This window comes from Vespa crabro, chromosome 14 (assembly GCF_910589235.1).
Source record: "Vespa crabro chromosome 14, iyVesCrab1.2, whole genome shotgun sequence".
NCBI classification, from domain to species: domain Eukaryota; kingdom Metazoa; phylum Arthropoda; class Insecta; order Hymenoptera; family Vespidae; genus Vespa; species Vespa crabro.
Genome location: NC_060968.1, coordinates 4,161,069 through 4,175,297, shown reverse-complemented (window position 1 = coordinate 4,175,297; position 14,229 = coordinate 4,161,069). Strand labels below are relative to the sequence as shown.

The 14,229-nt window shown below is 31.5% G+C and overlaps 4 protein-coding genes across 6 annotated transcripts; 3 read left to right on the top strand and 1 right to left on the bottom strand.

Moving 5' to 3' along the window:
* The first annotated feature begins 287 nt into the window (after nt 1-287).
* Nucleotides 288-4,086, top strand: LOC124428966 (dihydrolipoyllysine-residue succinyltransferase component of 2-oxoglutarate dehydrogenase complex, mitochondrial). Of its 2 annotated transcripts, XR_006943354.1 has the most exons (10): nt 288-517; nt 1,093-1,117; nt 1,271-1,319; nt 1,464-1,534; nt 1,663-1,790; nt 1,852-2,193; nt 2,252-2,427; nt 2,518-2,968; nt 3,056-3,273; nt 3,927-4,086. XR_006943354.1 is itself a non-coding variant. In XM_046973587.1 (9 exons), exons 1-9 carry the CDS (start codon nt 443-445, stop codon nt 3,188-3,190), a joined length of 1,452 nt encoding a protein of 483 aa, XP_046829543.1. In that variant the 5' UTR covers nt 288-442; the 3' UTR covers nt 3,191-4,086. The 2 variants fall into 2 exon arrangements, 1 of the variants encoding a protein (XP_046829543.1); XM_046973587.1 differs by having other exon boundaries at nt 3,056-4,086.
* Nucleotides 4,087-4,504: 418 nt separating this feature from the next.
* Nucleotides 4,505-6,657, top strand: LOC124428967 (26S proteasome regulatory subunit 4). The gene is made up of 5 exons (XM_046973588.1): nt 4,505-4,661; nt 4,919-5,480; nt 5,590-5,976; nt 6,064-6,299; nt 6,368-6,657. The coding sequence occupies exons 1-5, from the start codon at nt 4,659-4,661 to the stop codon at nt 6,500-6,502; spliced, it is 1,323 nt and encodes a 440-aa protein (XP_046829544.1). The 5' UTR covers nt 4,505-4,658; the 3' UTR covers nt 6,503-6,657.
* On the bottom strand, nt 6,497-7,245 carry LOC124428969. The gene is made up of 2 exons (XM_046973592.1): nt 7,110-7,245; nt 6,497-7,020 (listed from the first exon to the last, which is right to left on the bottom strand). Exons 1-2 carry the CDS (start codon nt 7,221-7,223, stop codon nt 6,640-6,642), a joined length of 495 nt encoding a protein of 164 aa, XP_046829548.1. The 5' UTR covers nt 7,224-7,245; the 3' UTR covers nt 6,497-6,639.
* Nucleotides 7,246-7,323: 78 nt separating this feature from the next.
* Nucleotides 7,324-8,879, top strand: LOC124428968 (DNA-directed RNA polymerase III subunit RPC6). Of its 2 annotated transcripts, XM_046973591.1 has the most exons (5): nt 7,324-7,464; nt 7,529-7,578; nt 7,674-8,292; nt 8,361-8,522; nt 8,600-8,879. In XM_046973591.1, the coding sequence occupies exons 2-5, from the start codon at nt 7,574-7,576 to the stop codon at nt 8,672-8,674; spliced, it is 861 nt and encodes a 286-aa protein (XP_046829547.1). In that variant the 5' UTR covers nt 7,324-7,464; nt 7,529-7,573; the 3' UTR covers nt 8,675-8,879. The 2 variants fall into 2 exon arrangements, with proteins under 2 accessions (XP_046829547.1, XP_046829546.1); XM_046973590.1 differs by lacking the exon at nt 7,529-7,578 and having other exon boundaries at nt 7,327-7,464.
* The last annotated feature ends 5,350 nt before the right edge of the window (nt 8,880-14,229 follow it).

Sequence of the window (14,229 nt, the reverse complement as noted above, 5' to 3'; positions counted from 1 at the left end):
GTATATATATATATACACATGTATTATATACACAGAGAGAGTGTATATATTTAATTTATATATATCATTTTGATTAATTATTTAATCACACTGCAATTTCACTATATATATATATAAAATACTGCAAATGCAAGAAAAAGAACGTAATTAAAACAATTTATTAAAAATAAAGAGAGATTACAATAAAAAATTTATATATATATATATATATATATATATATATTCATATTTTTTAGAAGCATCAAATTGCATTATTTTTATGCAATAACGTTGAAGTGAATTTTTTTAAATTTAGCACACGAACAAAATCAACCAATCAACTTTTAGTATTACTACGCAAACTCCAAATATTTTCTCTCTAGACATTTGATTTCCCAGCTTTTTCGATGTGCTTGTGCTACCATCACAAGACGTACACCCGAGTATAATTTTCTATCTGAGAATGGCCGCGATGTTGTCCAACTGTTCGCGGTATGCGCCTCGTGTGATATCACGAATTTCTATATTACAAAATAAGGTAAATGTCGTTACGGTCACTGATTTTAATGACGACGTTATTTCTATGGTAATATATGAATTCGTACAATTAAATTTCCAATGTTCTTTGAAATAATTTTGATAAGGAAACTTGAGATGTCGAAATTACACCACTCTTTCACCTATTCTTTATTGTTATATAACAGAAAAATGTAATTCTTTTTTAATTTCATTCTTATCTTATTAATTCATTAAAAAATCATTATAATTCTACACGCACATATTTTATATATATATATATATGTATGTATATATATATGTATATATATATATATTAGTTCATTCATTTGTAAATTTTCTAATTAATATCTTTTTAATAATCTTAATAAATTTAATGAATAAAATATTTTACTTTCATTCAAGAGCAATATTTATTTGTGTCTTTTTTATTATATGCAATGCATTTTATTTAAATGATAATATTGTCACTGCGCTAATCAATCATTAATGTCATATTTTAGTATAGAATTATTTTACTAATTATTAATGATACATAAATCAATTAATTTCATGATAGATGATCAAAGTTACAATTCCACATCACTTTTTTTGCAGGTTGTGAGATCCTTACAAAAAGAAGGTAAGGTTAATCATTATTAGGGACAGTATATGTTAAGAAAGTGATGTGATATAGCCAGTTCTAAAAAATATTATCTTTATAGAGTGCCATTAGATGACATTAAGGATAATTATGAATACATAACCTATTAATTACATAAAATCATTTTTGTAGGACGTGTATTATATATCCATACCAAACATGTGGATGTCACAACTTCATTGTAAGTAATATAATCTATTTATAAAAAGAATCTATATGTGTATCTACATTATTTCAATGTATTTAATTTTCAATTAGTATGTATGATAGCATATTTTTCTACTTTTTAGATTAGAAATTATTACTTTTTAATATTGTTATTTAGATATTCTAAAAATAGCACGACTCATCGATGGAAAATCTCAGCTAGACATTTACGTTCCACACCTGCATTGTGTAAGCAAATATTAATTATACTATCTAGTATAATAAATTAAAGTAGTTTATATAAAATATTATTCGATCAAAATATTTTATATAAAAATCAATACAAAATATTGTTATAATACTTTAATTTATAATAGGGGAGATAAAGGAAGTTGTAGTACCAGCATTTGCAGAGAGTGTTAGTGAGGGAGATGTGAGGTGGGAAAAAAAAGTTGGTGATCTAGTGAAGGAAGATGATGTCTTATGTGAAATAGAAACTGACAAGGTAAACTTACCATAAAGTTTTTTATAATAAATTATTTGATTATTATATTAATATATTTCAGACTTCAGTTCCTGTTCCTTCACCTGGACCAGGTGTCATAAGAGAGATCTATACTAAAGATGGTGATACTGTAAAACCAGGACAAAAATTATGTACCATCGATATCGGCGCTACTGATGGTGTAGCTGCAGATGTATCAAAGGCAAAACCTGCAGAAGCTGCACCACCACCTCCTCCACCTCCTACAGCTGCACCTCCACCGCCTCCACCTCCTGCAGCTGCAGCTCCACCACCACCGCCTCCACCAGTAACTCCATCTGCTGTACCACCGCCTAGTGCTAAACCTCCACCTTCCCAACCACCTATTGCATCTATTCCAGTTGCTGCCATCAAACATGCACAGGTGAGAAAAAATGATATATATTTAAGTAATTTCTTATTTAAAAAATCATATTTTTTAGTCATTGGAAGGAGCAAAAGTTCAGTTACCACCAGCAGATTATACACGTGAAATAATTGGTACAAGAACAGAGCAAAGAGTTAAAATGAATAGAATGCGTTTACGTATAGCGGAAAGATTAAAAGATGCACAAAATACGAATGCCATGTTAACAACTTTCAATGAAATTGATATGAGGTTATTTCTAATTTTATTATACCGTTGAATTTATCAAGATAAAATCCGTAAATGCATTGGTACTTATATTGATGATTCTTTTTTTTCCAGTCGAATTATGGAATTCCGTAAAACTCATCAAGATAGTTTCACGAAGAAATACGGTATCAAGTTAGGATTCATGAGTCCATTTATTGCGGCGAGTTCTTATGCCCTCAAAGATCAACCTGTTGTTAATGCAGTTATCGATGGCACCGATATAGTATACAGAGATTACGTTGATATTAGCGTTGCAGTAGCTACACCAAAAGGTCTTGTTGTTCCTGTTATACGTAGTGTGGAAAATAAAAATTTTGCCGACATAGAAATTGCTTTAGCTGCATTAGGAGATAAAGCTAGAAAAGGAAAAATATCCGTAGAAGATATGGATGGTGGTACTTTTACAATAAGTAATGGTGGTGTATTTGGTTCTCTTTTGGGAACTCCTATAATAAATCCACCACAAAGTGCTATTTTAGGAATGCATGGTGTTTTTGATAGACCTATTGCAGTTAAAGGACAGGTAAATATTTGATTCTTCGTTTAGTCGATATAATTTCTACTTATAAAGGAAAAAAAAGAAAAAATACTTATGCAATAAATTTTACAGGTTGTCATCCGACCAATGATGTATGTAGCTTTAACATATGATCATCGATTAATCGATGGTCGCGAAGCTGTGATGTTTTTGAGAAAAATTAAAGATGCAATAGAAGATCCAAGAATAATATTAGCTGGTCTTTAGGCAGAACGATAACATTCTTTCTTATTCAATCACTTTAAACACACCTCTTATCCCTTTATGGGATATTTTGTACATCTCTCTGTGTACGCTGCTCTATTGTATTATATTTTATTCATTTGGAAGATATGATATATACCAGCAAAGTTGTGATGACTGAGATTAAAAGGAAGTAAGACAGATGTCTAAAATAGAATACAAAGCAATTTTAGTACATCACAAGGACATCGCGTTATACATACATAAATTCGAAATCTGTACTTATATTAATTTAATCACATTTATTTCTTGCATATACCTGGTCTTTTAATGTATCATACTTTTAATTTAAAAGCAAAGTATAAATTATATACTGTCCATTTAATATCAGTTATAAACTTTAATCCTTTTTAATGTGTTTCAACATAAATATTATTTTAGTATAAACTTATAAATATTTTATACATTGAATAACTAAAAACTATATCGAGTAATTATTGCTCGTTATTCCAAGTTTGAAGTTAATTGCACGACTACATATTCCAATAATCATAAGGACAGTTTCCTATTTTATAAATGAATGACCAAAACTATATCATTCTTGTAATTATACAATTATTTACAACACAATTGTATATATTAAGTTTGTCAAATCCTGGAATTTTTAATATTTAGTCTGTATATGTGTGTGTATATACATATATATATATATATATATATGCGCACACATACATAATGTAATTAAATTAAATTGTTTTAGGGAAATCATCTGCTATTTATTTTGGGTTTTATTAACTCCACTATGAGAACAAAGATTTATTTATGAGGTGTCAGAGGAGTGATGATCAGCAAGAGTTAGAGAATACTCTATTGAAAATAGATGTATGTAAATGCTACAATAAAATCTCAGTGATTTACCAGTTGTTAGTATTGTTAATAAAACAAAAATATACCATTAAAAGAATTTTATATATATACATATATATATATTATATATATACATATACACTTTATAAGAAAAATATTTTCAATTTTGCATTCATGACGTATATCGTGACGTATATACTCGCACACATTTATATGTATACGACACAATTTTTTGCACTTGAAATAAATACAAGCAAAAGATTAATTTTTTGAAATGTTTCACAAATTAAAATAATTCCCTTTAAGACAATATATATTTCATATGAGATGCAACTAAATAATAATATGAATATTAAGATATATTTGTTCACTTACGTTTTATTATCAATTATTTAACAATTCGACAAAGTAAAATGCGTATTACACGAACTAATAATATTGGCATTAAATAAATAAGACTAATTAAAGTTATTTAATTTACCACTTTTGATTGGTCTGAATTCGACCAATCGCAGCACAACCTATTGTAAACGATTCATTCAGTACGTAATACAGTCGTTCTCTGTAAACGCGATTTCTATGAATGACTTCGCCGTTTCTCATAGTGTTGTGTGGTTGATTAAAAATGGTAAGTTGTTAAAATTGTGATTATTAATATGAAAAATAGTATAACTTTATATAAATAGGATATAATTTAAACGATAGAAATATTTTTTACGTGTACGTATTTTAATTTATAGAAATATATAGCATTATAAAAATTTTTAGGTTAATTGTAAGAATTGGTGACACGAATAAAACATATTAATGTGTCACATATTAGAAATATTTGTAATCGTAGAATAATAAATACTTTAATACGATAATGATATGTTTTCTATCTAGGGACAAAATCAATCTGGTAGTGGTGGTACAGGTGGAGACAAAAAAGATGATAAAGATAAAAAGAAGAAATATGAACCACCTATACCTACGAGAGTAGGAAAAAAGAAGAGACGTACTAAAGGTCCAGATGCAGCTTTAAAATTACCTCAAGTAACACCTCATACGCGTTGCAGATTGAAACTTTTAAAGCTTGAACGTATAAAAGATTATTTGCTTATGGAAGAAGAATTTATTAGGAATCAAGAACGTTTAAAGCCACAGGAAGAGAAGAATGAAGAAGAAAGATCAAAAGTGGACGATCTTCGTGGAACACCAATGTCCGTTGGAACATTAGAAGAAATCATCGATGATAATCATGCTATAGTATCTACTTCTGTTGGGTCGGAACATTATGTATCGATTTTATCATTTGTCGATAAAGATCAATTAGAACCTGGTTGTTCCGTATTATTGAATCACAAAGTTCATGCTGTAGTAGGGGTATTAGGTGATGATACAGATCCTATGGTTACAGTAATGAAATTAGAAAAAGCTCCGCAAGAAACATATGCAGATATTGGAGGTATACAATCGATTTTGAATCATTCAAAAAAGCTTATATATATTTTTTTATAATATTGTATCATAAAAATGTAACATAAAAAATATTTTTCTATCTTAAAATATTTTAGGACTTGATACTCAAATTCAAGAAATTAAAGAATCAGTAGAATTACCATTAACTCATCCAGAATATTATGAAGAGATGGGCATTAAACCTCCTAAAGGAGTTATACTATATGGACCACCTGGGACGGGTAAAACACTTCTGGCAAAAGCTGTAGCTAATCAAACATCTGCAACTTTTCTTAGAGTTGTTGGTTCTGAACTGATACAAAAATATTTGGGTGATGGTCCCAAACTTGTAAGGGAATTATTTAGAGTTGCAGAGGAACATGCTCCATCCATAGTTTTTATAGATGAAATTGATGCAGTAGGAACAAAAAGATATGATAGTAATAGTGGTGGGGAAAGAGAAATTCAAAGGACTATGTTAGAACTCTTAAATCAACTTGATGGTAATCATTACATTAATGTAATTTAATTGTTATTGCCGTTCAATATTTCTCATAATATTTATGTAATGTTCCTTTGATATAAACTAGGTTTCGATAGTAGGGGAGATGTAAAAGTTGTTATGGCTACCAATAGAATAGAGACATTAGATCCAGCATTGATAAGACCAGGACGTATTGATAGAAAAATAGAATTTCCATTACCGGATGAAAAAACTAAAAGAAGGATTTTCAGTATTCATACTAGTAGAATGACCTTAGCACCAGACGTAAATTTAGCAGAATTAATTATGGCAAAGGATGATTTGTCTGGTGCAGATATAAAGGTATAATATATTTATGTATAATACTCTATTTAACACAGTATTGTTAATTACAAACGATTTCTTTTTAGGCTATATGTACTGAAGCTGGTTTAATGGCATTACGTGAACGTCGTATGAAAGTTACTAGTGATGATTTCAAAAAATCTAAAGAAAGTGTTTTGTATCGTAAAAAGGAAGGATCACCGGAAGGATTATACTTATAAACAACAAATTATTTACACATCTTACTCTTTATTTACTGCTAATATAAGAACATCATTCGTGTCAATACAAACTTATTAACAAAAAACAATATCGTACAATATTTATACCTATAATTCTTTAAAATATAAATATAAAATCATATATTCGATCCTAATTTGTGGATATCGATATTATTTTTTACTATGATCAACTCAAGATTTTTATGTAATGTCTTGATAACATTCTTAGAATATGTTTTTTGCTTCTCTATAATATCTATAAATGGCACGTCTTCTATTTGTCCATTAACATCTTTATTTTTCGATTCTTCGTTGCATATATAACATATACCCTTTTTAGTTTCATGAAGTATATCTTTTACAACCGAAGATAGTTCCATATTTTGTTGCATAGAATTAATTAGACCTTTATATTTTCCTAACATAAATGCTGTATTGAAAGCATCTTTATAGCCCATATCAAATCCTTCTTGAAACACTGATTCTTGTCCATCTTCTATACCTTCTTTATAACCAATCTGGAAGAAAAGGGATAATTTGTAAAATTATTGATTTTGATTTCAAAAATATAAAATAATAAAAATAATTATTTACATTAAAAACTTACAGTAGAAGCTGCAGTGATAAGTCGATCCCAGTTCTTATAACCTATAAAGAGATCTTCATCTTCCAGTGCTTGTTTGTTTAAAGAATCAATCACAGTATTCAAAGGATCTTCCATTTTATATGATATTCTCGAATAATTTAATTAATGATTAATTAATGATTTGACAAAAATTATTATATATTTATTATTCGTTTGAAAAATATCATATAAGTTTCAATTCATAAGTATTGTATCAGTTCACGTTTTTTGAGTATTATTAACAAGAAGATCAAATGGAAACCGAAACAAGTACATCAGAAGAACGAGACAAGAGTACACCTAATGATCCTAATGGTCTTGATACAATAGAACAAAAGTATGTTTATATTACATATTTAAATACATGCTATGACTTTTACTCGATTGACTTTGTTTATTAGGTTAGAAATGTAACTGAAAGGTGAAGAGAGCTTGTATTGAATAATATGACGTATGGCATAAATTTTTCGAATTTTAAATAATCTTAATGTATTATATATATATATATATATATTTTTTTTTTTTATATTTTTATAATATTTACAGAATAATTGCTTTGGCACAAGCAAGACCAAAAGGAATATCTGACAAAGATTTGGTGAGTGAAATTCCAAATATACAACCAGCCCAAAGAGCACAAATTATAAATAAGTTATTATCTCAAGGATATTTCGATTTGTTTAAACATGGTGGATCATTACTTTATCGGTTAAAAGATCCGTCTAAAACAAAAATTGCTAAGGGTGCTGATAATGAAGAGAAAATTGTATATAGTATAATTGAAGAAGCTGGGAATAAAGGAATATGGATTAGAGACATAAGATTTAAATCTAATCTAATGCCTATTCAATTGAATAAAATTCTCAAAAGTTTGGAAACCAAAAAGTTTATTAAAGCGGTGAAGTCTGTAGCAGCTAGTAAAAAAAAAGTATACATGCTCTATAACTTAGAACCGGATAGATCTGTTACTGGTGGTGCATGGTATCAAGATCAAGATTTCGAAGCAGAGTTTGTAGATATTCTTAACCAACAGTGTTTTCGATTTTTGGAACAAAAAAGAGAAGAAGCGAATAAATGGGACGGCGGACCTATAGATGCTAGAAATATAGCATTCGCCTCATCTAAAGAAGTTTGGAAATTTATTTCAGATTTAGGAATAAGCAAGGTTTTCATTTGTTATTATTATACAATAAACTATATCCTGGTATCAATATTAATCAAATATATTTCTAGGTAAAATTGTCGGTTGAGGATTTGGAAATGATTTTGAATACTTTGATATACGATGGAAAAGTAGAAAAAACATTATCCAGTGATGGAAGCAATTTATATAGATCCGTACAACCTTTATTAACTTCTCCAGGGCTAATTAAAGTCCCTTGTGGAGTTTGTCCTGTAAATTTTATATTCTTCTTAATTTTTCATTAACTATTGCGATGTATTATACATTAATACGCTTGTGTGTAATGTAGGTCAGAAAAAATTGTTGCGATATAGGAGATGTTACACCTACGAAGTGTCAATACATCACGGAGTGGATGGATTGAAAATATTATGAGGATAATTTCTCGAGAGATATAATAAAATGCAAGGATATCACTTAAGGGATCCACCGATCAATAACACACAATTACTACCTATAACACAAAATTAGGACAAAATTAATAAAAATAAATGAAGTAGTTTACTCTCCACGTCTGTACATAATTTATAAAAATATAATTTAAACAAGTACAATTAAGAATGTAAAATGTGAGTACTTCTTTAACGTTTAGTTAGAATTAGAAAGAAAAGATTTTGGAAAAGAATTGAAATATACAGCCATTTGCTCGGTAATACTTGCGTTATAAGATTTACAATGAGACTTTGCAAGTATTAACGACCCAGGTCTCACCACGTGGAGGTTGCTGCATGTGGAGACCCACGAGCTAACGGTGACTCTACTCTAAAATCCGCGTTCCGCGATAGCGATCCGCGATACCTTTCCGCTTCAATGCACTGGCTTCTTAACTAACAGGGTATGTGTAGCTTAGCTACTACACACCTCTTACAGATAGCTCCACCATTTGCACCGTCTGCTTCAGACATAACGAATTATTAAGCACATTCGAATTCGTGCTTTCCGAATTTCGAACAATCAAAGCGCACTCCTTAGAAATACTAATCGCGTCGCGACACTCACGTGTGTGTTATGATTACGTAGATTCTACTATTAAGCCGAAATTCGCGAGGTATACCCATCGAAATTTTGAAGAAATCAAACGAAGTCCACGGTAGGACCTTTAATCGCGCCCGAACACCCACGCAAGTGTTAGAAAAACGATGATTCTACTCTACAATTCGCGTTTTCGATTCGAACAATCAAACGTAATATATTCGCGCCCGAGAACACCCACGCCTGTGCCCGCCGACACGCGCGCCAGTGTTCTTCCTATCCTTCCCGTATTCGCGAGTAAAAATCGATGATGAATCCCGCCATGCGACGAATCATCCGGCCGCTGATGAATCTATCCCTCGATGACCTATACTGTAAAAGAAAAAGTTAAGTAGGAAATAAAAGAACAAGAAAATATATAAAACAAAATAATATACATATATATACATATATAAAATATAAATAGAAAATAAATATATATAAATAGATAAGAGACCTAGAAATAGAAACGAAAAGAGAAGCAGCATGCACCATCCCTTGGGTCCTACCTAAACTTATAAATTATTATTAATAAAAATAGATTAAAAACATAATCAAAAACATAATGAAAAACATAATTAAAAGCATAATTAGAAACATAAACACATAATTAAATACATAATTAGAAAGAAACAACATAAATAAATATAAAGAATACATAATTAAAAGGAAATAACATAATAATAACATAATTGAAAACATAATTTAAATAGAAAAAATGAGAGAAACCAGAGCCGGCGAAAGAAAAGAGAGCCCCAGAAAGAGAAGAATAGAGACCCCCAAAAAGATAAGACAAGAGAAAAAGCTTTATATGATGCTGAGACAGCAACCCGCACAGAAGCCCTCCCCCACAGGCCCCTCCTATGGGTCCCACCCGAAATACAAAAATGATAATTAATGAAAGTAATTAAGAATAAATAGAAATAACAGCGAACATAAAAATGTGATAGAAAAATTTCCTTTTCGTTTCTGAGAAATTATTGTACAATGGATTTCTGCTCTTTTTCTTCTTTTGATGTATTATTAGCTATATAAAATGAAAGTATGTTAATGTTCAGTTGGAATTAGTTTGAAAAGATATTGAAAAAGTAAAAAAATATGCAGCCATTCGCTCAGTAATACTTGCGTTAAAGAATTTATAATTAGTGTATGCAAGTAATACCGACCCAGGTCTCACTACGTGGAAGTTGCTGCATGTGGAGACCCACGGACTGACGGTGACTCTACTCTAAAATCCGCGTTCCGCGATACCGATCCGTAATACCTTTCCGCTTCAATGCACTGGCTTCTTAACTAACAGGGTATGTGTAGCTTAGCTACTACACACCTCTTACAGATAGCTCCACCGTTTGCACCGTCCGCTTCAGACATAACGAATTATTAAGCACATTCGAATTCGTGCTTTCCGAATTTCGAACAATCAAAGCGCACTCCTTAGAAATACTAATCGCGTCGCGACACTCACGTGTGTGTTATGATTACGTAGATTCTACTGTTAAGCCGAAATTCGCGAGGTACACCCATCGAAATTTTGAAGAAATCAAACGAAGTCCACGGTAGGACCTTTAATCGCGCCCGAACACCCACGCGAGTGTTAGAAAAACGGTAACTCTACTCTAAATTCGCGTTTTCGATACGAACAATCAAACGAAATATAATCGCGCCCGAGAACACCCACGCCTGTGCCCGCCGACACGCGCGCCAGTGTTCTTCCTATCCTTCCCGTATTCGCGCGTAAAAATCGATGATGAATCCCGCCATGCGACGAATCATCCGGCCGCTGATGATCCTATCCCTCGATGACCTAAACTGTAAAAGAAAAAATTAAAGAGGAAATAAAAGAATAAGAAAATATATAAAACAAAATAATATACATATATATACATATATAAAATACAAATAGAAAATAAATATATATAAATAGATAAGAGACCTAGAAATAGAAACGAAAAGAGAAGCAGCATGCACCATCCCTTGGGTCCTACCTAAACTTATAAATTATTATTAATAAAAATAGATTAAAAACATAAATAAAAACATAATCAAAAACATAATGAAAAACATAATTAAAAGCATAATTAGAAACATAAACACATAATTAAATACATAATTAGAAAGAAACAACATAAATAAATATTAAGAATACATAATTAAAAGGAAATAACATAATAATAACATAATTGAAAACATAATTTAAATAAAAAAAATGAGAGAAACCAGAGCCGGCGAAAGAAAAGAGAGCCCCAGAAAGAGAAGAATAGAGTCCCCCAAAAAGATAAGACAAGAGAAAAAGCTTTATATGATGCTGAGACAGCAACCCGCACAGAAGCCCTCCCCCACAGGCCCCTCCTATGGGTCCCACCCGAAATACACAAATGATAATTAATGAAAGTAAATAAGAATAAATAGAAATAACAGCGGACAAAAAAGCGTGATAGAAAAATTTCCTTTTCGTTTCTCTAAGAAATTATTGTACAATATATTTCTGTTAAATTTCTTCTTTTGATGTATTATTAGCTATATAAAATGAAAGTATGTTAATGTTTAGTTGGAATTAGTTTGAAAAGATATTGGAAAAGTAAAAAAATATGCAGCCATTCGCTCAGTAATACTTGCGTTAAAGAATTTATAATTAGTGTATGCAAGTAATACCGACCCAGGTCTCACCACGTGGAGGTTGCTGCATGTGGAGACCCACGAGCTAACGGTGACTCTACTTTACTCTAAAATCCGCGTTCCGCGATACCGATCCCTCATGCCTTCCGCTTCGGATATTTAGGGCGACTTAGCTAACAGGAGGTATCTAGCCTCAGCTACAGGGACCCCACTTACAGAGAGCTTTACCGTTCAACACCCTCGCCTCGGGCATAATGGATTATTGAGCACATCTGAATTCGTGCTTCCGAATTTCGAACAATCAAAGCGCATTAATCGCGTTCGCGACACTCACGTGTGTCATAGTTACGTAGATCCTACTGTTCTATGCAAATTCGCGAAGTAATCTAATCGATATGTCGAAAAAATGAAACGAAGTCCCCGGTAGGACTTTCAATCGCGCACGCGAACACTTACGTGAGTGTTAGAATAACGGTGACTCTAAGTTGAAATCCGAAGCGCACTCCGAATTTCAACACTAAAACGAAGTCCATGATAGGACTTTTAATCGCGCCCGGACACCCACGCAAGTGTTCGAAAAACGGTGACTCTACTCTAAATAAACTAATTGAATATTCGAGCAAGCAAAACGAAGTCCCCGGTAGGACTTTTAATCGCGCACGCGAACACTCACGTGAGTGTTAGAATAACGATGACTCTAAGTTGAAATCCAAAGTGACATATGTTAACCGATATTTAGACTTTCCATGATATTTGTCGGGATTTCCGCCCCGCTACCAAATATGAGGATTATCATAACATCAGCCAACTATGTACAGCACTACAAGGTAAACCGTTCGCGCACCCCGAATTTCAACACTAAAACGAAGTCCATGATAGGACTTTTAATCGCGCCCGGACACCCACGCAAGTGTTCGGAAAACGGTGACTCTATTCTAAAAAAAACGCGTTCGCGAGATAATCTAATCGAATATTCGAGCAAATTTAAACGAAGTCCCCGGTAGGACTTTTAAGTCGCGCTCGCGTTCATTCACGTGAGTGTTAGAAAAACGGTGACTCTACTCTAAATTCGCGTTATCGATACGAACAATCAAACGAAGTTTAATCGCGCCCGCGAACACCCACGCCTGTGCTTGCCGACACACGTGCGAGTGTTCTCCTATCCTGCCCGTATTCGCGTGTAAAAATCGATGATGAATCCTGCCATGCGATGTATCATCCGGCCGTAGATGAATCTATCCCTTGATGATCTATACTGTAAAAGAAAAAGACAAAGAGAAAATAAAAGAACAAAAAAATATATAAAATAAAACACAATATATATACAGATTATAAATAGAAAATAAATATATATAAATAGATAAGAGAGCTAGAGAAAGAAACGAAAATAGAAGCATCTCTGCACGATGCTGAAACAGCAGCCCGCATCATTACATGGATACCACCTAAAACATTAATCATAATTAATAAGAATATATTAATAACATAATTAGAACCATAATAAAAAACATAATTAAAAACATAAAAACATAATTAAAAAGAAATAACATAAATAAATATTAAAAAAACATAATTACAAGGAAATAACATAATTAAATTCTGAAAAGACATAATAAAAAGAAATAACATATTAATAATATAATTAAAAACATAATTAAAGAAGAAAAATATGAGTATTAAAAGAGACCTGCTGAAAGATAAGAAAATAGAACTAGCTCTGCACGCTGCTGAAACAACAGTCCGCTTCATCTCAGGGGTCCTACCTAAAGCTTATAAATTAAAATTATTAAGAATATATTAATAACAAACCTAAAAACATAAAAACATAATTAAAAAGAAATAACATAATAAAAATCTGAAAAGACATAATGAAAAGAAATAACATATTAATAACATAATTAAAAACATAATTAAAAACATAATTAAATAAGAAAAATATTAGATAGAAAAGAAAGCTGTAGAAAGATAAGAAAATAGAAGCAGTTCTATATGATGCTAAGACAGGAACCCGCACAGAGGCCCACACCCATGTCCCCATCCCATGGGTCCCACCCGAGACTTATAAATCATAATTAATAATAGTAAATAAGAATGAAAAATATGAAATAGAAAAGAGAGCCCCAAAAAGGGAAGAAAAGAGAAACAGCTCTATAAGAAGCTAAGACAGCAACCCGCACAGAGGCCCACACCCATGTCCCCATCCCATGGGTCCCACCCGAGACTTACAAATCATAATTAACAGGAGCAAATAACAATGAAAAATATGAAATAGAAAAGAGAGCTCCAGAAAGA

What these genes read in the sequence shown, in the direction of transcription:
- LOC124428968 (XM_046973590.1), top strand. Translation starts at nt 7,382, where the DNA reads ATGGAAACCGAAACAAGTACATCAGAAGAACGAGACAAGAGTACACCT. An exon ending in CTTGATACAATAGAACAAAA is followed by an intron (nt 7,465 to 7,673) that starts GTATGTTTATAT and finishes TAATATTTACAG; the next exon opens with AATAATTGCTTTGGCACAAG. An exon ending in CAGATTTAGGAATAAGCAAG is followed by an intron (nt 8,293 to 8,360) that starts GTTTTCATTTGT and finishes ATATATTTCTAG; the next exon opens with GTAAAATTGTCGGTTGAGGA.
- LOC124428966 (XM_046973587.1), top strand. Translation starts at nt 443, where the DNA reads ATGGCCGCGATGTTGTCCAACTGTTCGCGGTATGCGCCTCGTGTGATA. An exon ending in GTGGATGTCACAACTTCATT is followed by an intron (nt 1,320 to 1,463) that starts GTAAGTAATATA and finishes ATTGTTATTTAG; the next exon opens with ATATTCTAAAAATAGCACGA. An exon ending in TTCAATGAAATTGATATGAG is followed by an intron (nt 2,428 to 2,517) that starts GTTATTTCTAAT and finishes TTTTTTTTCCAG; the next exon opens with TCGAATTATGGAATTCCGTA.
- LOC124428969 (XM_046973592.1), bottom strand. Translation starts at nt 7,223, where the DNA reads ATGGAAGATCCTTTGAATACTGTGATTGATTCTTTAAACAAACAAGCA. An exon ending in TTATCACTGCAGCTTCTACT is followed by an intron (nt 7,021 to 7,109) that starts GTAAGTTTTTAA and finishes CTTTTCTTCCAG; the next exon opens with ATTGGTTATAAAGAAGGTAT.
- LOC124428967 (XM_046973588.1), top strand. An exon ending in AACATATGCAGATATTGGAG is followed by an intron (nt 5,481 to 5,589) that starts GTATACAATCGA and finishes AAAATATTTTAG; the next exon opens with GACTTGATACTCAAATTCAA. An exon ending in TGTCTGGTGCAGATATAAAG is followed by an intron (nt 6,300 to 6,367) that starts GTATAATATATT and finishes ATTTCTTTTTAG; the next exon opens with GCTATATGTACTGAAGCTGG.